The 27,273-nt window shown below is 43.4% G+C and overlaps 1 protein-coding gene across 10 annotated transcripts in view; it reads right to left on the bottom strand.

Moving 5' to 3' along the window:
* Window positions 1-27,273, bottom strand: part of COL13A1 (collagen type XIII alpha 1 chain) — a 152,750-nt gene that overhangs the window by 29,145 nt on the left and 96,332 nt on the right. For 7 of the 10 annotated variants that reach the window (XM_073353524.1, XM_073353518.1, XM_073353516.1 and 4 more), the window contains 12 exons: window positions 27,066-27,092; window positions 26,219-26,254; window positions 23,713-23,775; window positions 22,806-22,832; window positions 14,687-14,731; window positions 12,777-12,809; window positions 10,597-10,659; window positions 6,918-6,971; window positions 5,058-5,144; window positions 4,282-4,335; window positions 1,022-1,066; window positions 550-618 (listed from right to left, as the gene is read on the bottom strand). In XM_073353524.1, the coding sequence (XP_073209625.1) occupies window positions 550-618; window positions 1,022-1,066; window positions 4,282-4,335; window positions 5,058-5,144; window positions 6,918-6,971; window positions 10,597-10,659; window positions 12,777-12,809; window positions 14,687-14,731; window positions 22,806-22,832; window positions 23,713-23,775; window positions 26,219-26,254; window positions 27,066-27,092 (603 nt within the window). The remainder of the gene's footprint in view (window positions 1-549; window positions 619-1,021; window positions 1,067-4,281; window positions 4,336-5,057; window positions 5,145-6,917; window positions 6,972-10,596; window positions 10,660-12,776; window positions 12,810-14,686; window positions 14,732-22,805; window positions 22,833-23,712; window positions 23,776-26,218; window positions 26,255-27,065; window positions 27,093-27,273) is intronic. The other 3 variants (XM_073353522.1, XM_073353520.1, XM_073353521.1) reach the window with 3 other exon arrangements.

Below are 27,273 nucleotides of genomic sequence, written 5' to 3'. Positions count from 1 at the left end.
ATGGTAGACATTGTGGGTAATCTTCTCCTGGTAGGTGCATGACTAGTCTAGAGTGAAAGACATTTCCCTGCATGGTTTATGGCCTTTTTCTAAACAATCTAATATGTATGTTCTGGGTTATTCTTATGAGGGAGTTCAGATGAACTCTGTGTCTACCTTATTAAGAATGTGTCCTGTGTCATTGTAAAGGACTAGCACTATATAAACAATAAGCATTATTCATTGCTATTAGTATGGAAGAAGAAATATGTTGGGCTGGACTGACATGCTTAGTTTTGTCCATCCAAAATGAAATGTGATATCAATGTTCTTAAATTTTCTCCCTTTCCAAGGGTCCATTCTCTTCCCCTGGCCCCACACTTCTTCCATCACCTAGGCTACTAAAAAGTGTAGTGACCTGCAGCTCTGCTGGGGATCTCTCTGTCACTACAAAGCAAAGGGAGAAAGAACCAATCTGACTGAGAGAAAGGATCTCATTGAAAACAACCTAATAATTCACTCCAGGAGTCACTGAACATGGCTCTTGAGCTGTGCAGGCTAGTTTCTCACCTGTAGAGCTTCGTTGATGTTACCATCATAATCCACAATTTCATCCTTTCCTGGCTCCCCTTTGGGACCCTATAAAATGAACCAGATCTCCAGTCAGGACTTGGTGTTCCCATGCAGGATGGAGTTGTCTGAATTCTTCTAAGTTAAAACCGTTCAAGGAGCAATTGATAAATACAGCTGTGGGGAAGTGCTTATGACGGGAAGACTCCAGCATGTAGTACAAAGAGTGTTGCTAAACTGGTTGCTCTTAGGTTCTATGGGTCAGATTCACCAGTGTGCTCAAGCTGCTTTGCTCTACCATGGCAATACAAACGAGCTATAAACCCAGTTAATCATGGTAAAGGGTTTGGCAAGACACAAGGAAAACAGTCTGGAAGCCATTTAAACAGGACAAGTAGTCTTCTGCTCTTTCTAAAATTCCTTATATTTTCATGAATGAAGCCCCTTTATTAGTCAGTGGAGTAGCACCTACCCTTGGACCAACAGGCCCCTGTTCTCCAGGTGCTCCAGGTTCTCCCTGTAACAATACAAACATTGCATTATCAAAGATCTGGAGTTTTTTGCTGCAACTATGAAATGAGTTAGGGCTAGATTTGCAATACATTGACCCTGTGTAAGGGGCAGTGCATAGCTGTGTCACCCCAGAATCACCCTACAGAAGGACTTGTCTTTCCCTGCTCTCTCCTTGCCCCAGCGGGGGATAGTAATTTGCTACAGACCCGTACCAGTAGCAAATTACTGCCCCAACACCTCATGCTGGCCAGTGCATTCAAGAATGACAGAGCCAAATCTTTGCTCCCTCTCCACCTCTCCCTACCCACCTGCTTGAGGAGAGAGTAGCAGGGGCTTAGCTGCCACTTGCCTCTGAGCCCAAGGTCCAGGGCAGGCATGCAGACACGTGGGGATGGGGCACTCCTACTGCCACTTATGCCCCATGTGCAGGCCCCTAGCCTAGGCCCCAGTCTGCGTCTTTGAATATTGACTTTGACATTCCCTCTTCCATTGCTGATGGAATGTACTGCACAGACTAAAATGATAGTTCTGTAATGAGGAGTGCAGCCCTGAGACATGACTATGTTCAGTCACGAAAAAAGAAGAGCAAAATGGGAAACTGATTATGCTTACCAGTACTCAGAATGGTCACAATACTGTGACCTTGGGTACAGCCTCTTGAGATGACAGGGGGAATGGTAAAACAAGAAGTCATAATCTAATGTTCGGGGGCACTTGAAATCAGAATGTGAAATAGACACCACGAGAGGGGGTTCAAGCAGTGTTTAAAATTCTCTGTATTGAGAAGTTTGGTACTAGACAAAGCTGATTGTTTAAGGTCAGGGAGATGAACGTGGAGTGGCCATCTGGTATTTTGCTGGTGATGAATAATGCTAAAGTCTTTGATCCTCCTAAAAATTTAATTCTTTATCCTTAGACATCCCATCCCATCGGAGCCCTGATTTACAGCCAGAGTGGTGCTCTGTACTTCAGCCGCCTTAACAGGATTTGCAGGGACAATTCCCATTGTGTATGTGGCCTTTTGTACTATTCTTTTAAGAGAAGCATTCTTCAGCACTATAACGTAGACACTACAAACAAGTGCCTTGTAACCTGGTAAGCTGACATCTTGTTTGAACTTCAAATGAGAGTGTAAAGCTCACATTTCAGGAGCAACCATTAAACACAGTCACAAGTGCTACATCATTATGTTAGGAGGTAAAGCAAACAAGGATCAACTGATTAATGAAGACACAGCTTTCCAATTGAAGAGACCCTTCTCTCCCCAGAAAGTACATTTATATATGTATAACCCCCATTTCTTTTTCTTATTTCAGGACGTTCAGCCAAAAACACTTATTGTTGTAATTACAGCTGCTGTTTCTACTTATGCCCTACTATCACCATTCCACAACACTGTCTAGCATATTCTTTATTCAGCACATTCCCCCAGAAGCTGCTTGTTTGAAAAGATTATTCAAAAGACTAGGTCAGCCAAGGGAGAACCTATAGGTCTTAAAATGTTGTTGTGCATCTCCTCCTATTTTCCTAACCCTTTAGTCCCCGTTCTTGATACACCTCTTTTGAAGGAAGCACTTCCGCTGTGCTGCAATGGTACTGATCAACATGTTCAAATTGATTTCAGGTAGCACCCCACTCACCTGCTAGTTCCATCAAGGTCCCCCTGCTCTGACCCACTAGACCCCTCCCCTTTCCTCCCAGATCCAAGAATCCCGGACTTTCAGCCCTCCCTGTCTCACTAGCATACTGGCCAACATTTTCAAACTACTTTCAGGAAGCATTCTACCCCTCCACTCCCCCAGTCCCACCAAATACCCCCACTGCATCCTTCCACTCCCCCTCCACATCCCCTTAGCCTCACTGCCCCTGCTCCACCAACACCCCCACTGCCACACTCTTGCTCCCCCACTCATACCTCCATTCAGTCTCCCTGTCCCCCACCCAGGTCCTTGTACCCTGGAGCACACACAGTGAGGCAAGCAGAATTACAGGACCCTGCCCTGGCCAGGCTATAATGAGCTCATCCATAGGCGGCCTTTGGGGAGACAGGCCCACAGTTACACCCAGGGAAGCAGAGACAAGACATTCACTCTTGTCAGGGTATTTGCAGCGGAACAGAACCGTGCAGGCCTCCCTTCTCCCTGCTGTGCCCAGTCCTGGGACAGGAGAGGATGTTAGCCCTCCTCTTGCACCTAAAGGCCTGGGGAGAATGGGGCATGATCCCCCCTGCCTAATCTACAACCTCCCTGCTGTGCTGAGTCCCAAGATGAGTGGGAATGTTCCCCTCTCTGAACCTGTCATTCACCCCCTCTCTGCTGCAGCCAAGGCCTGGGGAAAAAGGGGCATGAACCCCTCCTTGACATATTGTCCAGCCACAACTTTGCACTGCTTCAGCTCTGCATCACCATCACACCAAATCTACCTCCCTGCCCTGCCATTGGTTGCCAAGCCCAGCCAACCCCGCCCCTCTTGCAAAAGCAGAGCAGACGTCAGCCTTATTACCCAGAATCTTGTGCATCAGCTGCACATGTGCCTCAGCCTCTCTCGCTGACTCAGGGAGAGGAAGACTGATATGTGTGTGTGTGGCTAACGCACAAGATGCTGGGCAATGTAGTTTTATGAGGGCGACAACATTATTCAATCAGGAGTTGGGAGTTTTTTGGTCCAAATGGGAGCCTCCCTGACATACTGGGAGAGTCAGTCAGTCTGGCTGCAACCCTTTCTTTTCCCAGAGCCTTCTCCTTGTCTAGCTCCACACTTCCTATTCTGGGCTTGTTTCTTTACTCCCTGCCCTCCATCCCACCAATCCTCAGCTATGGATGGCCAGCATGATGCCATAGCTCCTCTACTACATAACTGCAGTTGCTAGGTGTGGGCTGGTTGGGCAGTCCTCAGAGTCTCCCTGCCTGCTTGGGCATTCCCACTGCAGCTTGTTTGCCTTCTTCCTGCAAATACCGTTGCACCTCAGACCCAGGCTTGTGTGGGCCTGTTGATTAATACTGCTCTGATTGCTTTGGATGTGCAGATCCTGCAGAAAATGTTGTGTGTACTGGAGAAAATTGTTGTTTCTTTTAATGACTGGCTGTAGCCATCAGGTATTGTTTAAGCGAAGTTTTTTGTATGGTGAAACAATTTTCCTATTGCATATTGTAACTGAGCTCCCTGGCCTGGAATCCTCTGCTAAGCCATAAGCCCCTATTGTGCCCTCCTCCTCTGTACCTTTTTCCCCTGCGGTCCTGCAATGCCAGTCTGGCCAATGTCACCAGCTTCCCCCTAGGAGAAAAGGGAAAAGCAACAGATTCATATAAATGAGTAGAAAGGAGCAATTCTAACAATGGCTGTGCTAGGGGTCAGCGGTTAGACCTGACAGCACTTCAGACAGGAAACATTCCACTAGCTCAGGTAGCCCTGTCATACCCAGATTTCTTTTAGGAGTTTCAGAGCAATGAGGTGACTTCCTATTTCTACACTACCCATGGGCTACGGGACTAAAAAGTGAATGGGTGGTATGAACTGGGACCAGTGGGTCATCTCTTAACTGCACTGTGAATGGAACTAGTCCTAAGTGTCCTAAACATCCTCTGCTATCAGGTGTGGTTTGAGGGCTGCTAGTTCTCTAGGCAGGAACACAGCAGGAAAGGAGGTTCCGAGTCTTGATACACAATGTTCACCCTGTCCCAGCTGCTATCTATGGCACCAGCTGCTGGCAGTGATTCTGAGGGACTGTTTGCTTACAGACACTATAGGGAAATCATTTGAACACAGCTAGGGTTTTTTCCCCAGGAAATGCAGTTCATAAATTTTCTGACCTTCAGCATTTAAAATAACAAACTAAAGAACTCTGCAGGAGCTGGCTAGCTTATGGAATCTCCACAGTGCATAATTACAGCCAAGTGCAGACAAATGCAAACTTCAACCCCTTCCTAAATACCCTGAGCTAGGTACATTCTCATGCAAAAAGGAAACACAGACTCGTTTGGAGGAAAGAGACACACCTTTGGTCCTGGAGGCCCAGGTAGTCCCGGGGTTCCGGGTTCCCCTTTACCTCCCCCGAGTGAATTGCCAGCATCTCCCTTCTCTCCCTGGTTCAACAAGGAATAATCAACCATCAGTTAAATCAATTTCTCATTCTGTAACTTCACCAGCCAGGCTGTGGTTTTGGGGTCGGGGGAAGCAGGACAAGGTTTGGCTGCAGGGTGCTACTGAAGAACCTGGCTACATTTTACTTAGTTGTTTACTGGTGAATTTTAGAGCTGAGAACCGGAGACTGATAAAACTGGCTAGAGAGGGGTTCTCCCCGTGTCACTGCATCTGGAGTTGCAGCTCCTTCTGTTATTGAACTTCTCTGCTTGTACACAGTTCTGCCAATGCCGTTCATGCCTGACTCCCCACGTGAGGAGACATACTCACACTGGCTCTCGTCGATATGGAATGTAGCCATGGAATCACGAGCAGTGGGAGGAGCTAAGCTCCCGAGTACCCACCTAGTATCTGATGGGCACACACTCAGGGAGCCCCTCCCACTGCTTGTGCTGCCATGGCTACACTCTGTGTTTAGCATGCTAGATCTATGAGAGCTTGTGTGAATATGTCTCCCTCGAGCTGGGAACTGGAGCCCCAGCTCCAAGTGTAGGCACGCCCTTAGTCAGCAGCGTGTTGGCAACATTTAAACAAGGGGCTCCCTCAAACATTCTCCACCTCAGTCAGTGATACACGTGACATGGCTTGAAAAACACCTCCAACCCTCCCACCATCATGCACAAAATCCATTCATTCCCTACTCTTCCTCCAGCCCCAATCCATCAATCTTTTCAGCCCCACTCCTGTTGACCTGCTGGCACCTCTCCATCAACTCATCTGACAGCTTTGGAGACTGAAATCCTTTCTGTGGTCACAAAACAGATACAGCCTTGGCAGTACCAGCACAGGCTTCCCCACGTTGCTCTGCCACTGTGTCTCAGTCCTTTTCTATAGTGGCCATTTTAATAGTGCAATAGGCCAGCCCATTCAGTTCATTGGCTCTCTGCTGAAGAGTTAGTACCAGCTGTAATTGCATTTGGGGGCGTGTGTGTGACATGCACTGGGAGCTGTACAGAAACCACCCTCTCATTTTATATACAGCATCAAATAGCCATTGGATGGTAAGGAGCATTTTAGTTGTCACTGATCTGGACAGGATTTGTGAGCTTGCATCCTAAAGATGAAAGGATTTGTATTCTCCTGTCAGTCCCCTAAACCACTCATTCCTCCTATTCTGTAGACCAAGTTTACCACTGTCACAGGCAGCTGTGTCTCTAGTGCCATCAATGGAGTTGCACCCAGTTAGACCAGCAATATGTTTGACCCCACATGTTTTATTTCTGGTTGGATCCCAGTGTTTTGTTTGGGCTGAAATAAATCATATTTTCACACTAGGTAGCTGGGTATTTTTTAAAAAAGCTACATAACAAAATGTAAATAAGGCGATTAATCTAAATCAATGGGATCCTGCTGCTCTTGGGACTGGTCTTGAAACTGCCAGTTTGCAGGGATTGTAGAGGGGGGTACCACAAAGGTAAGGTGAGAAATGTGCTGTGTTCATCCTGTCGACATAAAATTAATTCCCTCTCCTCAGTGGAACTGGCCATGGAATCATGTTCATATTATCTGCATAGCCTGACACTTTCCCACCTCTAGGGTGGAGTGCAGGTGATAGCATTCAGTGTATTTGTGTGTTTGCACATATATGTGTAAGTGGGTACGCAAGCACATGTGTGTACAGTTTAGGTAATTGTGTACATGTGAGTGCAAGCTTCTTTGTTAGGGGAAGGGAAAAGGGATGAAAAGTGTGGCAAAAGTCAGAGAACATTACACACCTTCTGTCCTAGGAATCCAGGAAGTCCGGGATCACCAGCTCTTCCCTTCTCCCCCTGTTGGTGAAAGGCAGAAATGGTCAGGGGGTAGCTTTAACGGCTTCCATTACTTGTGGGATCAGTGAAAGTGCTACTGAATCCTCAGAACTCATCTGATACAATACAGCAAACATTCCTAAAACTCTTCTTTTCCCACTGGGACACCCGTTTAAGAGGCAGCCAAGGCTTTCTCCCTGCCTTCAGTATCTGCTTAACTGTGTCATCATTTTCTCTTATCTCTGACATCTTTTCACCTTATGTTTTAGAAAGCCAGTACGTGCCACTGTCTGTTCCTTTCTATGAGACTCTTAGCATTAAAAGGCCATTGTACTGCTACCAAATTAAAGGTCATTTTGAACTTTAAAACCTGCACTTTGATTACGTATTTTCTTCCTTGTTCTAACAGCCAAAACTCAACAAACTCATTGCAGATGGGCACTGCTTGGTGTCGTTAATTCTTTGCCACCTGCACATATGCTCCTTCTGTAGAACACATGGGTTGTTGCTTGTCCCTTTCGTGCAGCAAATGAATGTTTGAAAGTGAATGCAAGATACAAATGGTCACATGGAATCAAGAGAGACATTTTCACACAAGATGCTATTGGGGTAACTCTGTGGCTGGTGTCAATTGTCAGAGCTCATTTAAGTAAATGGAACTGTGACCATTTACACTCTTTGAGGAACTGCTCAATTAAGTGTAAATGACTGAAAGCATCTTAGGGCCTGATCCTTGACAAGAGGCTGAGTGTTCGAAGGTGCAGGGAATATGAAACTGGGCCCTCTGTGCAAGCCAAATATCAGGCCATATCTTGTGTAAAAGTTCAAAAACTTGTAATTGAATAGCATTGTGCAGCACTGCTCGATAGTGCAACAATGCCCCAGATTGTCTGAGGGGCACGTACCGAAATAACTCTTTTCATATCGGTTCTGAAAGACATTCCTGCTCCTGCTGCTGCCACCTAACTCTTCTGAATATAACTACAGCCGATGAGCTTGAAGGGCATCCTGACAGCATTCCTCCAAAGGAATCAAACTCACTGTACTGTAAGGGAATCTCAGAGATACTCATATACCCTTTGTTCGACCTTTAGATATTTTCTGTTTGTTCATCTCCTAGTACATTGATAATAACAAATCCTCTTCTCAATCACCAGGCTCTAAAGAATTAGTGCATCTTCTCCTTTAGCAGCCAAACTCTAAAGTGCTCAGTGCTGATGAAGAGGAGTGAAAACAGGAAAAGGGAAAATTACAAGGTCAGAAGAGGACCAGATAGGCCATCCTTGTCATGACCCCTAAGCAATCAAGACCCCAGCAAGAGGAGTAGTCTGACTGAACTGAGTTGCGAGAGGTATAATCAGATTCTGGATAAATTCCACACTGAAATTTGCCACATGCCACCCCATGGCTGTTTTTGTGAAGTGACTTTGTTTAGCTTGCAGTCATATCTTTTGTGTGCCTGAAGCCACCAGTACAAGGCATATCTCTTAGAATTTTTGTGCCACAATTGGCTCACTTACTGTCTTATAAGTTCGGATTAAGATCCTGTTCTAGTCTGTCCACAGGGTGCAAACTGTAAACCAAACCCTTATCTCCAGCATTTCTACACGTGATGAGCTGCTTGTACCACAGGCTCTATTTAGACAGCTGACAGGGTTTTGGTTGCTATAGTTTACAATCATTTTAGTCTCCAAGAGAATGTCTCTAGTACAATAACACTTACCACTAGAGAAAAGATATTTTCTTTCCTGTAATTGTTAGTTCTCCAAAGTTAGCAATTTTTATAGATGATGATGATGACTATGATTTTTTTACTATGGTTTTTACTATGATTAGTCCCTATTTCCCCAATCTTTTCCCCCCAGTAGCATTGGATAATATTTGGTTTTAGATTTATTTAAACTCTTTAATTTGTCAAAGAGTAACTCACACATGAACAGTTACTTGACTGTATTTCTCAATAGCATACAGGTACATGGAATCTCTTTTAAGGTGGGTTAACTCAGAAATTTGGTCTATAGAGACTTTTAAAGTATTTATACGGGACCCTAGCCCACAATAGCCCATGGCTCTCTTACAATAACAAAATCAAAAGAAAAATTATAGGTAAGGAATTTATTTTTCCTTGCATGCATGGCTGAGATATTTTAATCTCTTAGAAAGACACGTATATGAATTTCAACAGAGTTCAAGGACTGATATCTAACATGCAAGGTGCCTGCAAAAGTGTTCTGAGAAGGGGCATGCACTGTATGGCTCTACAAAAATTAATTAAAAGAAAACTATCCTTGTTCTAGACAACTCTGCATCCCACCTAAGATAGGACAGTTATCTATTTTACAAGACACTCTGACCTCCAGCTCAGTGTAAGTGCTCTGTAGCCTTTCATCCTTGTTAGAACATGTACCTTACAACCACAAGCTAATGATTTTCTCCTTGGAAAAGCAAGAAGGGCAATGTGCTGGATTTTGTTTCTTAAGGAAAAGTTTGAATTATTGGCCATCTCTAAGATGTCAGAATCTTATGATCTCCAGCCATGTCACTGTTCATAGTAATCCACTGAGTCAAAGTGGAACACCCCAGTAAAGGGAAGCTGCTCTTATGGATGCAGACACATTATATCGTGTGGGGAAAAGTTCACTGAGAACCTAAAGAACAGACAACAGAAGTCAATCGTTTTAAAAAACTGAGCGCTCATTAGAAACAGCCATGGGTAACACCCCAATTCAAAGAGGAATGAACATACTCTCAGTCCCTTCATATTTAAGGGACACATTTTCAATAAGGTGATATCCTTTTCATGGGCATGATTTGCACCTGCAAAATTTGTACTCCTAATTCAGTCATGAGTGCAAACGGGGTACTTCCACCAATACTTACCAGAGCGCAATCACAAAGCAGGTGTTTAGAAGTGCAGATGCTCTGATTTCTACTGGCAATTAATTTGGCATCTGTACAACAGGAGGTGGGCCTTGGCTCATCTGGATATATGCATTACACACAAAATCAGGCAGTCGGTCTTGTTAGATAATTGCATTTGTTTGAATAGCAAGGGGCTTTTATGCCTCTTCGGCAGAAGGAATACTAATTGGATGCAAGGATTTTATCTCCTTTTCAGGATAATCAAAATAGTACTTTCTCCTGAATAATCCAGTGCTCCAGACTCCTCTGACTCCAGCACTCTGCTCCTGTTATGTGCTCAGCATATCTGCTTTTCATTGTAGTCCAAGAATCAGGATCAGCATTCATGTGCTGTAGTGAGAGGAGGACCTACAGAGAACATTCTGAGGTGCATACACGTTCATTAAGACATCCTGATTCCGGGTATTCAGATTCCTCATAATTTATTATTGCTGTAATCAAAAGGTACAAAACCTTTCTCAAGAGAATGTTAATGCTCAGTACTTCATTCCCTTCCCAGAACGCACTAATTCCCCCTTTGGGTTGGTCTTTCTGTTTCTTGCAAGGAGGAACATACAAAGCACTTTTCATCAATGAGATGAGAGCATCGGCAATGGGATAAGAGCATTCCACCACACACATGGAACTGTAGTGCAAAGCAGACCCACTTTAGCCATGCCTTTAAGGGAGGAGCAGGCCAGCACAGCAGTGCTAAGAAATCACATCCAAACACACATTGTCCTACCCTCTGTCCCCTTTTCCCTGGCAAACCTGGGGGGCCCATCATCCCTGCAACTCCAGGTTCTCCCTTGTTGGTAAGAAAAGAGACAGAGAATACATCTGTTATATGGCTAGCGGTCTCCAAATTCTACAACATAACACTACAAACCTGATCAAAGCTAAAACAAGAGGAGCCAGCTGCTCAGTTGTCTGAATTTGCTGCCAAGTGAAAGAAATTCAGGGGTGTTTTTGTACCATTTTTACTATTTTACACATATTGATAGGAGGGGGCATGAAACATGGGACCAATTTATACAGCATCTGCCAAAAGTGCAGGAGTGCGTCCCCAGCAGTTCCCTCTGCAGCACTGGCATGTCCCTGGAAGTGCTGGTGGAGAGAGGTAGCCAAGGGGAACAGGGAGAGAATATACTCTCCAGTAATAGCAGCTTGCCACATAGCCTAAGGGCCAAAGAAGAAAAGAAAGGGAATAGCAGGGGAATATCCCCCGCAGACACAAGCACTGAGTGAGTAGGGAGGGAAGGGGACAGAAGATAGTCTAATTACAATATGGAAATCTCTTTCAAACATGCCTCTCTTCTTTTAGGGAGAAATGCAACTCTGCTTTTCTGAAGCAGAGATGGCATTTTACAGAGGACACCAGGAAACTCCTTATAATTATAAGCTCCTGTAAACAAAACACAGGAAATGCAGATTTGCAATGATTATTCCTTTAAGAGCAATAGTTTTCTCCTGGATTCCCTGGCTTACCCTGCATGAGGAAAAGATGGAAAAATATACAGTGAGAAGGAAAGAGAACAGAGGGGGTGGCCAACCCACTTCTAGATAAAAAAAGAGAAGGGTCATTTAAGAAGGCAGCAAGCCAAAGCTGTGCTTTAGTTTGATTTCAATTTGAATTTAGATTTGTGGAAATAGGGGTATAAGGTCAAATTTAAAGACATATTGCAGACTTGGTTTTTCTTTTCTCTTGGTTATTCTTGTACATGGATATTGTTGTTTTTATCCTAATTTTGAAGACATATGGTACAGCCCATAGGCCAAAAGTGCCATTAATAAAAGGGAGGTAAATGACCATTTTGAGTTGTTCCCTAAGAAATAGTTTCCTAGACCTCCTGTTTAAAGGGCATGTCCCAAGGGTCCTACCAAGAAGCGTGGAATAGTCCCACCAGCTCTCTCACAAGTTCAGAAAGCTTCTAGTGCTGAGTCACATTGTTCCTGAGCTGCTACTTGTACAGCTGTTGCTGGCCCTAGGGGATTCTGCGGCTATTGTTATTACTAATTATTTGTATTACAGTAGCATCCAAAGGTAGCAATCACAATTGGTGCCCTGTTGTGCTGGGCCTTGGACAATCATGGAATCTTGGTGGTGGCAGTTATACCAGCCAAGGGGAGTGGGAGAGAGAGCCTTCACCAGCAGTCGAGAACAGTGCTTGTTGCTTCCAAGGTTTTTTAGGCCCATGGACGGAGCATTCCATTGTTGCTTGGTATCAGTCAGTGGGTTTTGGAACTCACCTGGGCTGTTTCAAGCCAGCTGATCTGGCTATACCTATCTTTCTAGGTTTTTATAAGGCTGCCTGTCACCGTGAAATCTGAGCACTGAGCATATTCTAATGCAGAAATCTATCTGGTTCCAAGGTAGTGGAGAAACAGAGATATTGGTTGAAAAGGTGGGATATAATAATAATAATAATTAATAATAATTTTGTTTATTAGGAAATAAATGGAAGCAATGGAAATAGGGAGGTTCAAGTACTGTTAAGAATGGGGTTTGAGAGGACCTGAAACCAAGAGAGGACCGTTGTCTCACAGAAAGTGAACTGAGGGACTAAGAGAACCGAAGTCTTCTTACAGTCAGGCCTGGAACAAGTATAGTTTAGCTGACCAATCCAAGAAGGGATCAGTCATTCTCCCCCTGGAGTTAGCATTTTGCTATAACATAGACAGGCCCTAGCCTCTCCCTGATAAAAGGGATAGCCATTTTCTATATCTGTTTTGGCTTGAGCTTTCCCCTTTCCATATTGGCAGGAAAATGAATGTATGTCTCCATTTTCTTTTAATCCACGGCTTTCCTACCATGAACTAATGGCCATCAGTCTAAGGCTGGAGGTTTCATCTCCTCTCATGGCCCTTGTCCTCTTTCTTATCCGTGATCTGTCCTAAGAAGCTGCATTTTAATGTAAAACTGACCTTCATCCCTGCAGTAGCCATTCCAGGAACCCCCTGGCAGAGAGAGAGGAAAGATGAGAACACTTGGTTTGAAATGAAGTAAATATAAATATATATTCTTAAAAAAAAATCAGCCAAGTAGGAACTTTAAATAATCGATGTTTTTCCTTTTCCAAAGTTCAGAAGAGACATTGTAACACAGTAGCTACCACACACATCCATCCTGGTTCCCCAAACCAGGAGAGTCATTAAAATTACCTTCCCTATAGTCGTGCCTATGCTATCCAGAATAGCAAGGAGGGTGTACCACCTCAGAAAGACATCACTGGCTCAACTCGCACAGAGGAAACAATTTATCTCTTCCCACAGATTTAGGTGTGCTACTTCTAGTGAAGTTGAACCCATGACCCCATGGGAGCAGTGTTGCGAAATGGATGAAAGAGACAATGTGAGGACCAAACACCTTGTTAAATGTTTGAATCCAGATTTTTATTAAAAAAGAGTCCCTGAACAAAATGTCCAATGACAACAGAAAGAGAAAATGTTCTTGGTCTTGTTAACCATCATCATTCTGTTTTACCACAGAAGACATAAACTCGAGTATCAGATTTGCAGAGGAAATCTTTGAAGCCAGCTATCACCAGCAAAAAGACTCTCAAGCACTCAGATTCTTACGTCGTTCTGCACAGCAGAACAAAACACCACCAACAAATTATGGACTTGAGTCCCGCCCCGGAAACTGAGATGGTTGTTTATTGGGCCCTTGGGGCAGGTGCTTCTGTGGATACGATTATATTTCCCTCAGTGGCAATGGTGCAAAAGCAAAACTTCAGCATCACTCCCTTACTCAGACTAGATATTTTTGTTTTCTAAGTGTTAGTACTAGTTAGATCCTTGTGAAAATGTTCAGTTATGAAAGAAAACATGAGGAGTAATGACAATCTAGGAAACGAGGTGGGGGAGAATGAGATGAAGCAGGGTTAGAAAGTAGCTAACAGGAAGGTTTGGGGAACTTAACGTAGCAGATGAGAAGCAAAAAAGAAGGATGAGTATGAGTTCATAACTGGAAAGAGCTTGGAAAAATTCAAACAAGGAGAAGTGTGAAGCAGGGGAAGGGCAGGATCATACCTCTCAACTTTCTGAAACAGAAATCAGGGACAAAGCTAAAAAACACAAGGACAGAAGATGGAAATCAGGGATTCTATGTAATAAAAGGGGAAAAAGCATTCAGAAATGTATCAGAGGTGAGTAGTTTTTAGTAAATATGGGCCCGAGTCATGAAAGGGATCATGTACAGATCATGTTTGGGAGTTAGATTTTACTGACCTGATGCTATTCCTATTCCTTATTTTTCTACTTTAAAATTGTAATGAATAAGTCTAGTGATCTTTTCCAATATTAATTTCAATCCTGTAACACATACACACACTGGCTCTGATTCACCACTGCATTCTCCATTTTTATACTGGTGTAACTCCACTGATTTCCATGGAATAACACATACCTAAAACTGGAGTTGGCAGAGGTAAATTGGGCCACTAGATACATGTTCACAATTTATAAAGTGCTGATATCTTACCAATACTAATTAGTGGTAATTCTCACTAGAATAAAGTATTACAGGTCTGATCCTGGGAGGTGCTGATCTCAGTGGAATAAAGGACACTCAGCATCTTGCAGGATTAGACCTCAAAATGGGAATTAGCATTGGGAATAGGCATGTGGTTTCTTCAGTAAAACTTTTCTCCCCTGTTATCCCTTTGATAAATTAGGCCCTATGCTTTGCATTTTAGAAGCGGAAAGAAAATGATAGAGAAAGTGAGAAGAATCATTGTAGAAACCAAATTGGGGCCATCCCTGAAATTCAGGGACAGTTGAGAGGTATGGGCAGGGTCAGGTGGACAAAGCTCACTCCATTCCTTGCAGGGTACCTTAGCTCCATGTTTTCCTGGCAGCCCTGGCATGCCCCTCTCCCCCTGGAAATGGAACGAGAAACAAAGTTGAGAGGGACAAGCATGAGATGAGTCTTCAGGAGGGTCTGTGTTGATGATCACTAAAGCAGTGGTGGACATTACATTGCACAAGATGTCAAGAAGTTCTTGTCAAGGAGGCCAGAACCTCCTTACCCCGACTCCTGCTTTTATTTTCAACAAGACAGTTTCTCTTAGTCAGAGCTTCTCTTGTTGGGTACCTCCTAGCACCTGGATGGAACCAGAAGGACTGCATTGCCATGTTCTGTCTCAAAATGTTACTCCCATTACTGTGGTAGGACAATGTGAGCTAAATTGTTTTGTTACATCAGTGATATAAACGAGAGCAGAACTATGAGAGCCTTATGTTTAAAACTTGCATCTGCTGCCCTGAAGAGCTTTCTAACACCCAGTGCCAGCTCCTGAGCAGCACATGGGTATGGAAACCATTTGTTTATTTCCATTGTAGGATCAGTACAGTGTACACATCACAATATCTCTGGGCAGAAAATTCAGAATGCGGTATGCAAAATACACTGATCAGTATCCCTATAATTATGTAGATTTACCCCAGGACAAAGATACACCTAAAGCCTATAATCTCCACCTCAGGCAAAAGCTGGGGCAGACAAAAACGCCTTGCTTATACCCAGAAGGTCAACAGACGTGGGCTTTGTCGGATCAAAATGTGTTGATGGGTGCTTCTTTCTACTTTTGCAGAGCTGGCAGGTCTGCTCTGTCTGAGGTGGATTCTCTGGGATGTCAAGTAGTTCAAGGTCCTCAGGCTCAGATTTTTAACGGTATCTATGTGTTGCTCTGCTCAGGCAGACTTATATTGGTAAAACTGCATCGCTTAGAGGTGTGAAAAATCCACACTCCTGAGTGACGTAGTTATACTGACAGCGCTTTGTCAATAGGAAACCTTCTCCCATCGACATAGCTACCACTTCTCATGGAGGTGAATTAACTATGCCGACGGAAGAAACTCTCCTGCAGTTGTAGTAGTGTCTTCACTAAAACGCTACAGTGGTGTTGGCAAAACTTATGTCACTCAGGGGTGTGAAAAAAGCACACCCCGACTGAGTGACGTAAGTGTCACCGGCATAAGTGGTAGTGTGTAAAGTGCTATTTCAGCGGGAAAGTTTCTCCCATCAACATAGCAACTCCCACTCATTGGAGGTGGTTTAATTATGTCGATGGTGGAGCTCCCTCCTGTCAGCATAGAGCAGCTACATAAGCAATCTTACCGTGATGCAGCTGCATCAGTACAGCTGTGTTACTGTAAGGTCTCCTGTGTAGACATAGCCTTGGTCTCTTTTTCAAAAATGACGTAGGCACTTAGGAGCCAGATTATTAAAGGTATTTAGGCACCTAACTCCCACTGATTTCTAAGAGAATAAGGCATGTATATACATTTAAAAATGTGGCCCTTAAGAGCTCGTCACTTCTGAAAAATTAGATATAGGTTCCTAAGTCACTTAGGCCTTGCAGCACGGAGTGGAGCAGTGCCTAAATGCCTTCAAAAATCTGGGCCTCAGCCTGGCTTTCATGCTCCCACGTACATGCTAGCATTTTCACTACTTGTTGAGATTCAGCGTCCTAATCTGCAACATTGCAATTCTAAGGGGCTTGTTACAGGCACCTGCCTTATAAAAGAGCCTGGAGCAGCTTCAGAAAACAGACTGCCCCTGCCTTAAAGAGCCCTCTATCTAAAAAGATAAGAAAGCCAAAAGGTGGGAGGGAAAACAGGCACAGGGAGGTAAAGTAACTTGCCCAAAGTCACCCAGCTGGTCATGGGGAGAGCCAGGAATAGTACTGACCACATATCTTGAATTCATAGAATCATAGAATATCAGGGTTGGAAGGGACCTCAGGAGGTCATCTAGTCCAACCCCCTGCTCAAAGCAGGACCAATCCCCAATTTTTGCCCCAGATCCCTAAATGGCCCCCTCAAGGACTGAACTCACAACCCTGGGTTTAGCAGGCCAATGCTCAAACCACTGAGCTATCCCTCCCCCCCTGAATTGTACCTCAGTGCCCTATCCACTAGCTTACACTGCCTCTTAACAGCCTGGGTGGTAACTGTGAAATTCAGCCCACACTTCTGCATCCCAGACATCAAGACAGTCTATGTAGCTTTAATATTCACTACATAGCTGATATTGTTTGTGATACATGAGACACACACTGGATATGGATATTAGCACTCCTACCCCCAAGACAAAAACTGGAAGGAAGTGAGTTTGCAATCACTGACATAGGATTCATGTATGGTCTATGGGTCACAAGTGATGTAGCAAGGTGTCCACAGCCAGCAGAAGGCTCAGGGAATTAAAGTTTTAGTTAAACAATGCCATTTTCATGTACAACTAACAGTTAATGCGGGAAAGGAAATGTCTCTCATGACATAAGCTTTTTGACCAGCATGCTGAGCAAAATGGAGGAGAGACAGATTTGTTTTAAAAATAAACTTGGAAAAGTTACTGTTTCTTCAGATGTAATCTGGATTTGAAGAACTGCACTGACACCAGACTTCTCTTAACACCCCAGCAGAGGGCAGTGCAAGACCTCAGTCTAAGGACCAGAATTTCCAATAATGTGTTTAGTGCCATCCACTAGCAATGCCTCCTCCTGCTTTCCTCACCCATCTTCAGGCCACAAGTTGTATGGAGCTTCAATGTTTCTAATGGTGAAATCTGAAACCGCCCTCAGATCAGTAGCGGATCAGAAATCCCAGATTAGCAAGCTGCCAATTGCTGGTGTTCAATGAGCCGACCACATTCACAGACAGTGGTGAAGCTCTTATTTAACTCTCTCAGTATCTCCCTCAAAAGTACTATTTGATGTTTTATTCAGCAGAATGTTCAGTGTTGCATTAACCTATTGGTATAGCTGGAAATTTCCAGGTGGGCCCAAGCGTTTAAAATATGCTGATCAGTATTAGTATTGCTTGCAACTATGGGTATGTCTACACTGCAATTAAAAACCCATGGGTGCCCAATACCAGCCAGAGGTGAAAGTAGGCCTGTATGGGCCAGTATGGTGTACCGGTAAGAAGTGGCCACTGGTACAGGCCCGTACACAGCCCATGTTAACATCGCTGCCCTTTTTGCTCCCTCCAGGGCTGTCGGGGGGGGGGGGGGGGGAGAGGGGTGACAAAAGGGGAAGCTGCCCCAGGGCCTGGCAATTTAAAAGTGCACAGTGGCAGCCGGAGCCCCGGGCCCTTTGAATTGCCGCCAGAGCCCCGGGCAGCACAGGCCGGGCAGCGCTGAAGGGCTGGCTGGGGGAGGCTGACCCCCAGCCTCGCCCCCTTCTGCCCCAGGCTTTGCCCCTTTGGGGGCCCAGAGCTGGGCCCCCGTACTGGTCAGATTTTAAAGTTACTTTCACCCCTGATACCAGCTGACTCGGGCTCACGGGGCTCAGGCTAAGGGGCTGTTTAACTGTGGTGTAGATGTTTGGGCACAGCCTGGAGCCCAGGCTCTTGGAGCCTGTGAGGTGGGAGGGTCCCAGAGCTTGGGCTGCAGCCAGACCCCGAACGTCTACACTGCAATTAAAGAGCCCCTTAGCCTGAGCCCTGTGAGCCAGAGTCAGCCGTGAATGTCTAATTGCAATGTAGACACTCTCTATGTGACAGCGCTGAATTGGCTGTACCCATTATCCAAATGGGCCTCTTTAAGTAGCTTGCATGCCATTCTTGAGCATATTAACCTCAAACTTCTGCATATTAACTCACGGAGGGACCCTGGGGAACTGAAGACAGCTATAAAACCAAGGAAAGAGGAAATTCATAAAAGCAGAAAAATAATTTTTTTACCATCCTCTTTTCATTTCCTTACTGCTCATCTGTCGTTTTAGTTTCCAGATTCAACACTTGATATTTAATTAAGCCACCGCAAGAAACTAGTGTGATATGGGGCCAAGTCCCAGAAAAGTACAAAGCAGTGGGTGTTCAGTGTGAATAAAATACTCTATTATAGACTAGATCCTCCACACCCACTCTTCTGAAACAGAGAGATCACAGTGGAAATAACTACCAACCCTCTAAAGTGCAATACACATGAATGGTAATATATATCAATGCAAGAAACTTTACTGATGCAATAATAAGGATGCACAGTTAAATTTAAAATAGGATATGTAAAAATTTAAGTTTCTATAGCAACACTAACATGGTCACCTTGCTCATATAAATATTTTCTGTTCCTGTTTTTCTGGCTAAATAAGACATTTAGTAATAACACTTTGCTCTTATGTAGTGCTTTTTATCCATAGAGCTCAAAGTACTTTACAAAGGAAGTAAGTTTCATTATCCCCACTTTGGGGATGAGGAAACTACAGCACAGAGAAGTGTGGTGACTTGCCAAAGGTCACAGAGCAGATAAGTGGCAGTGCTGGGAACAGAAAACAGGTCTCTTAAAGCCAAACACCATGCTCTGTCTACTGGGCAACACTGCCTCCCTGTATTCTTTATGTCATACTGTATATCCTATAAAATATACAGAATGTGCAATGAGGTAGCAAGAACCTTAACTTTTGTATTTCCTGAATTAAAAAAATGTTAACTATGTAATTTTAACATTCCATTAGCCTCTGGATATTTGTTCCCTTTGTGTATTCAGTCAGCTCTGCCAACTGATGTGGCGAAAATAAGATTCTTTCCTGTTGTCAGCCCTGCAAAACCAACCCAGCTCTGGGAGAGTGAACTGGATTCTTTTCTGGCTGCTCATCACCAACAGAATTGTTAACTGAGCTCCAACTACAGGACTACGTGGGCAAACCCACTGTCTTCAAATTATGCCCTCAATCATACCTGAAGGCAATAGGTCCATGCAGGTATAACTAAGGGTCTAATTAAAGAGGCATGAAGTTATTATACACGTGCACCTAAGAGCAACATTGGCCTGCAGAATCTTTATGACTGGCAATTGTGCCCAGGTCAGAAATAACCCAGTTCACTTTCAGATCCCAGGTTTGCAAGGCTAGTAGTTAGACTTTTTTATTTATTTATTTTATTTTGTAAATTGACCACACTTGATCTGGAATCCATTGAAATGTGATAAGTGTGGAAGCCCACAATACCATTTTACAATTCCCCAAATGTTACTTGTCTCATATAAATGTGGCATTATATCCCATGAAAGACAGGACACTCGTCACAGCAGGAGTTTAAAGAAATGGATTGCAGCTTTTCTCATGGGCACAGAAAGTACTTGCTTGCCTTTTTTGGCAGATCTACCCTTCCTTCCCTTGCCTTTAATGTTACCAGGCTAAACACACTGAGGGTATCCCTAATAATGGAGAGTGCCAGATTCTGATTAGTTTTCTGGCAGTGTTGGGTTGTAATAATGAACCCCTAATTAAAACAAAGAAAACACTTCAAGCTTGGATCCTTGTTCAGGAGACAGAAAATTATGTGCTTATTGGCTTCCTTGCCTGTAGCAGTTGCTTTCTACTCTTCCTAGTTTCCTGCCTCTGGGAATGAGGAATAACCATTTAAAATAATTTTAAGGAACTTCCTAAAATAGATCATTTAAGTTAAACAGAATTTGACAGGAAAATATATATGCAAAGAGCCAGATCCTGGTCTTATCAGCACCACTGATAAAACTTGTATTGACTTTAATGGGGCTAACATTTAGCCCAGTGCCATGGAAGCTGGAGGGGGAAGAGGCAAAGTGAGACACCCAGATTCTGCAATAAACAGTGTAAGTTGTGGGAATGGAAAGTGAGAGAAGGTAAAATGTAATTAGGAACAAATGTTCAGTATGCAACCAGCTACAAAAAAGGAGCCTAAACGGTCATTTTTAAAGAGTCGACAAATTAACAATATCCTGGGCAAATTCTGATAACGAGAGTCCAACTGTGACACCAGCTACTTCTGCACAACCCTGTCACCGTTAATGAGGTTGCACACGTTTAACTCGGAGCAGAATGGTTTGAAGGGGAAAACAGCAAAGGCCTTCCCAAGTCCCATATAATCTTCTTTTGTAAAGAAAATACCTAGAAAGAAGCCACTCCAGGGAGGACAAACACATGCACTGTCTGAACGTACATTGGTTGCTGATTTACTGCTAGTTTGGGATCTTACGCTCTGCTGTTATTCTTATTCCTCTGCATGGGGAAATAAGAGAACCCAGAACAAAGTGAGAATGGCAGTAACAAGGAAGAGTCTTAATAAACAGGGATACATTGCACCTGGGATGGGAAGGTGGCCCTTTAGAACATGTATTGATGATCCCATTCCAAAATGTGTTGCTGGAGGGGTTGGGGGGGGTGGGGTTGCTCAAACCTCAGGAACCTGGCTTGAATAAGGATCACAAGAGCAAGGATACATTTCCTGGCTCACAGTTATCCATTGTTTTCCAATGTAAAATGTGGAGGTTGCATCTGTGAATGTGTGTGTGAGTAACTGACCAAGAGAGATCACTGGACAGGTTTGAAGAAGATTTCCTTTTTATGGCACAAAAGAAAATAACATATTGGTTTGCTGTAAAATGTAAATGACGAGAGAGAAAGGTTACCACATTTCTCTCTCCATTCCATGCAGTCTGCCTTAGACTAGCAGCTACCACTCCCCCCCCCCTCCTTGTCTCTGTTGCTGTCCGACATACATCAAGGAAATGGGAAGGAGAGTTTGTGATAAGCCCCTAGAATCGCAATACAAGACAGGCAAGCGATCAATGCAATTAAAGTTGATAAAGGGGATTAGAATGTTTGAGAGGCTGTCTCAGATTTGTCATCTGTTATTGAGGGGTTATTTTAGTCTGGAGTTGGAACCAGGCAATTTTGGTTTTGGTTCCAGAAACTGAATCAAAGGCCTATTAATCCATGTACTTAGAGTGCCTGAGGAACAGGTGACTGATAGCAGTGACAGAAGTGAATAAAAACAGGCTTGGGACTTGGATTCTACTTATAGCATTTTTCCTCATTTAGGATCATATACTGCCCTCAGTCATCCACAATTCATTCTACCTATTAGTTTAAAGAGAAAGCATACAGTTGTTCAGAACCCAGTAATTTCGTAGCTCTTAAAACCCATCTTCTGTTGGTCTGATTCTGCTCTCATTTACATAAGTGCAAATCAGGACTAAGTCCATCAAAGTTAATGAAATTACACCAGTGTAAGAATGGATGTGTGGACAGATCTTGGATTACATGCAGGTGTTGTTTATGAGTATGATCTGCATAAAGCAATGATTTAGAAGATTTATTCGGTGGTACTCTAGTTGATCTTAAAAGGAAGATCATCTGTTGCTGTAATATACAACTATTAAATGGAGATCCCAGATCCCTCAAGAAGATCTCTTTAAACTCATTCTAACACACAAGAGTATAGTTGAAAGGAACCTTTAGTGCATTAGAATGATAATCCCCCACAAAGGAAAAATTTATATGGATGCATTTGTGGCATGATTAATTCAATGTATTTCACATAATAAATATTTTAAATATATATGTCAGAGTTAATATATGTAAAATATTACAAAACAGGCCTTTTCTCATTATATTTAAAATATATGGTATGACACAATATGCTTTGACTGTCATGAAAATGGCCAATATTGTAAAGTTTTAAACAGTCTGTACTGAGTAATATATTTTTAAAATGTCAGCACAATAAATTTTAATCAAATAGATAACATATGGACATAAAACCATGTTAGCTTGTAAAAAGAGCTGTCCAGCCTAGAAACAGAGGGAGACTGAAAGAATAGTGCCAAACCTCAGCCTCAGAGTTGCAGAGCTTGAGTAGATTTGATGTGTCAGCTAACCAGACTTTATGAGGAAACCCCAGCCCATCCCTTCAAATACAGAGATGTAACAAATCATTAGTAAACTTCATAGAGAAATTCTTTGGTAAGAATCAAATTCCACCAAGTGGCTAAAGACAGCTTGTATTGCATGTACATAAAAGAACCAGGACATGGCGTGTCTGCTTGTGATTAATCACAGCCCATATGTATATTCCATTAAATATCCAACTGGTCTCTCTCAGGCCCAGCTCCCGATTACAATACAGTGTTCTGAACAGCAACTTGTCTCTTAAAATATGGTAGAAAACCATCTTTCCCATGCCTACCTTCATGCCAGTGTCCCCCTTTTCACCCTGTACAAGGAGAACAAAGATAGAGGGGAAACAGAGATAGACATATTGAACAAAAAGAGAAAAACAGTATAATCTTAATAGCAATGACAATAGAAAGTAATTGATAGAGCTTAGCTCATGAGACATGCATGCTGTAGCCGCCAAGTAATGACTGAAGGATAAAGCACAATGACTGTAGCATCTCAGGGTCTGACTTCAGTTCATCCCTGCACACCGATGCAAGACAATGTGTAGAGGAGAAATGGGTGCATGAGAATGTTCTATACACACTTAAATGATCAGCATCTATGACATTCATAAGTATCCATAGGAGGCATTGACTGGGATTTTTAAAAGAGCCAAAGGGAGTTAGGTACCTACATCCAGCTAACTTTTAATGGGAGTTGGGTGCCTCATTACCTGAGGCCCCTTTGAAAATCCAAGGCATTGTCACTCAAACACCTCCAGTATCCAAAGCCAGAGGTTACGTAAAGGAGCAGCTCCACTAACTGCCAAATATGTCATGTTCCAGCAGAAGATAATGGTCTATGCACATACAAGTCATTACATTACAACATCTACAAGTGACAGAGCACATTGGAGCCTGGCCCTGGTTCCAGAGAGCAAGGAATCATTCTTGCCTCAAGGCCAGTCACTAACAATTGTCCAGGCCCCATCTACAAAAACAACTCTGGATCTTGTAAGTCATCTAGACAGAGTGTGCAAAGAATCTATTGAGTCTATCTAGACATTTATATCACATTGCTTACCATATTATCTGAGACTGTATCACACCCCCGTATACTTGTGTTTCTGTAAAAGGTGCACATGTCTGGGTGGCAATAAGTTGCATAAGCAGATGGAGGTACTGACCAGCTAGAATTTTTAGTTTAATGGTTACCTTGGGGCCAAAAGGTCCAGGAAGGCCAGGTGCACCTGGTAGGCCAGCCTCACCCACCTCACCCTGAGAAGAGAAGCAAAATGGAGGGAGAGGCAAACACAGACAGAAGGAAGAAAAGGGGCCTTCAGTATACCAAGAAATATGAACAAAGATGTGGGAGGGATGACAGAGAACAGTCCCATAATACATGTGGCAACATAACCTTCTTACCCTGCCCTGAGAGAGATGCTGCTTAGCAAGAAGCAAAGAGAGATGGAACACAGAAGCCAGTTCCTCACAAATAGCCTGATCTCATCAGTATTTAGGTGCTATGAACACGTATTCCAATCCTCATATAATACATTTTATCCATGGCTGAAGTGACCATATATCCATGTGTCCAGGTTTTTCACAACTTAGTGTCCCAGGAACTTCTTTTGGGTTGCCTGAAAAATCCTGGTTTTTCATTTCATCAGTCATCATGTTGGGTTGCTGGTTTTTAATAACTAGAAAATGTTTGTTGAGGCCGTATTGCTACATTTAGTAGAATTTCCCATGCGTTTACCAGGAACAAAAAATCTAGTGGTGCAAGAATTCAATGCGATGAAGCGTTTGGAGCAAGATAATGACTACTTGAGTGTAGAGAGTATCAAAGCTGTTCTTTTTGCTCAAAGTGAATGTTAATGACACTGGTTTGATGTTCAGTTATAAACTCATTCAGAATGCTGAGTTACTGGAAAAAACCCTCCATTCTGAGAAACACACCTGTGGTGCTGTTGAGTCAGAAGCTAACAGTAGTGACACCAGCGCATCTTGGAAAAATTTTTTTTGGCCTTTTGCCTGGGTATTTTATGACCCTAAAACATGTTGCCACAAAAGTATCCTGGTTTTTAAATTTGAAGATATAGTCACCACATCCCTCGTATCACAAAGCTACCTTCAATACAAAAAATCAAAACGGAGGGAGAGATTTCTCCAAATCCTGAGTCTGCCCATTAGATAAGGGCAGTATAGAAGTTTCTGCTTCCTTTCATTTCTGACTCAGTGGGGAGGACTTTCTCCTCTGTGTTCATTCAATCCTGTGTCTCCTGCACACTTCCCCATTAATGGATCCCAGACCTGGGATCACCCTTCTCACAGTCTGAAAGGAATTCAGCCCCCTTGCTTGATAAATAAATCAACCAGATTAACTGCCATGCATAGGAAAAGATCCGGGTACAAACACCCACTAATATGCCATATCAGTGACATCCTCAGCACATTTGAAGGTTAAGAAGCCTCCTGAACGTCGCAAAGAGAAGGATGAATGGTTAATGAGAAAACCGACAGTTTGCTGAAAGAAGAAGCAGTAAATTTTGTGTGTGTCTGCAGGAATGGACTGTGGTCCACAGGGGCTATAATTTTCATTTCCTGACATAACAAAAACTTCTCAGTTTATGCAGAACTAATTAAAAAGCTCTCAGGTCTTGCCACTTCACCCACAGAGCACCCATAAAAGAACGTATAGATAACACAGCACGTACAACTGTCGGCTGTTGGAAATACTCACTTTCCTTTTCTCACTCCCTCATCCTCCTTGTCAATATTTCTCCCCCCTTTATCCTCTTTCATTTCATTCTCCCCCTCTCTGTCTGTCCTTTAAACTCTCTGGGAGGATTCAGCGCTGCTGGGGCAGGGCTAGCCATGTCCTAGGATGGGATTTAACCTTGGGGGAAGGCAGACAGTGTTTCCCCAGGAGAGTATCTTTAATGCTCTGTTGGAGCTTCATCAGAATCCAGCTGCCTGGGAATGAGTTGAATGAGTATATTCCCCTGGCACCCGGCTATGCACCATCTCATTTTAGGGCTGCTCTGGCCACTTCGGTGCCCCATAACATATAGGGAGTGCAAATGCCTTGCACTGGGACAACCACCCTTTGGGCAGACCTTTCAATGCTAGAGATCCACAGCCCTGGGTAATACCAGCTTCTTTCTGGTAACCTATGGCTGAATCAAACCTTCCATCATTTATTCTGGAGAACGATACATACCAGGGGAATGTAAATGCCATAGCTTGTTCCAACCCCCATTCAGACTGGGTGGATGGAGAGGAAGGATGTCCGCGCATGGGTGCACAAAATAAATTTCAGTCAGGAAGAAGTGAATCTATAGGGGAGCTTACAGCTTTTCCTGCCTCAGCCTCTTCCAGAAGAAACTGCTGCAGGGAAGTAGGTAGGCGTAGTGGTTACTGGGGAGTTGAAACTATCTTCAGTACTCAGCTCGCTTAGAAGGAGTCACTGCAGGAAATGGTAGAGGAATGCTGGCTATGGGGGAGGTCAGAGTTCCTCCATACCCAGCCTCTGCCAGCAAGTCACTTGTTGCAGGAAATGATGGAAGACCTCTGGCTGTGTGTGTATGAATGTGTGTGGCAAGGATGGCATCTCTCTGCTATTACACTCCCACCAGACTCTGGTTCACCATAATGCATTTTAAGATACTTGATCATCCAGTTGCTCTGCGCATCTCAGAAGTTTACCTCCCTCTCTTACCTTCCTCCCATGGTATCCTTGAATTCCAGGGTCTCCCTGCAAAAATCAAAATGAAGACAAGCCGATGAGGCTAGGCTGAAAAGGGGAAAATCCCTGTCCTTTGCCCTGTGCAGATGTAGGAAGAAAAATAGGATACTGAGGTGAAATGCTCCCTTGTGCAGAGAACCACAATGAGGCCTAAACACCATTTAAGTCCCCCTCGAGCTTGCAAAACAGGGCATATGTCTTGTCTGAGTCCAATGCACAGGAGTGAGTTTTACCCTGCATGAATTACAACATAATAGGAAAGCCGCACCACACACTGCAAGGCACACCGTTTGGTTTTGCTTTCAATTTACACAGTTAATCTGCCCTAACACGGCTTAATCTTAGAGCTCTGTCTGAAGAGTCTCAGGGAAAGCAAATTGAGGACTTTTGCAGGCAAAAGAAATCTCACATTTTTTCAGTGACATTTCATAAGTTTGGCAAGTAAAAATGGGAAATTTGACAAAATGAGCAACATGGCTACAAAATAAATTCACAAAATGTGGTAAATGTTCTATGGTAAAGTCCGGCAAAGACATGGCTTGCATTTTTTTTTTTTTTTTTTGCAATATTTCCTGATGATGACCTCCTCACTCAGACAAAACTTCCATTGACAACAATAAGCCAGGAGTCTTGCAATGGGCCCTTAGGAAGATGTTTCAGTCTGGTCATGAACTTTTTCAGAAATATTATGAAGCAACCTCCTTTCCTCCCCCTTCCCCACCTCTCCACAATGATCACGTCCAGCTTTGCTCAGATCCATGCTAAGGGTTTTAAACTTCTTTTCCTTGTTTTTGCTTACAGATGATGAAAAATGTCTCACCTTTGGTCCAGGGGGTCCAGGTAAACCCTGTAGATAAAATAAGAACACATTCTGAGGTAGGGAAAATTGCAAATATCTAGAGAACTGGGGTGGGGGTAATTTTTTTTTTTACTGGGACATCAATCACTGCCTAGTTTGATTTTAAAGAGTTCATCACTTTAAAATGTCACTGCAAAAATGATTCTCATTGTCGCGTAAATAAACTCTA

The sequence above is a fragment of the Lepidochelys kempii genome, chromosome 7 (genome assembly GCF_965140265.1).
Source record: "Lepidochelys kempii isolate rLepKem1 chromosome 7, rLepKem1.hap2, whole genome shotgun sequence".
In the NCBI taxonomy this organism is placed as follows: Eukaryota; Metazoa; Chordata; order Testudines; family Cheloniidae; genus Lepidochelys; species Lepidochelys kempii.
Note: the sequence above shows the minus strand (reverse complement) of the source record. Positions and strands in the feature narration are given on the sequence as shown.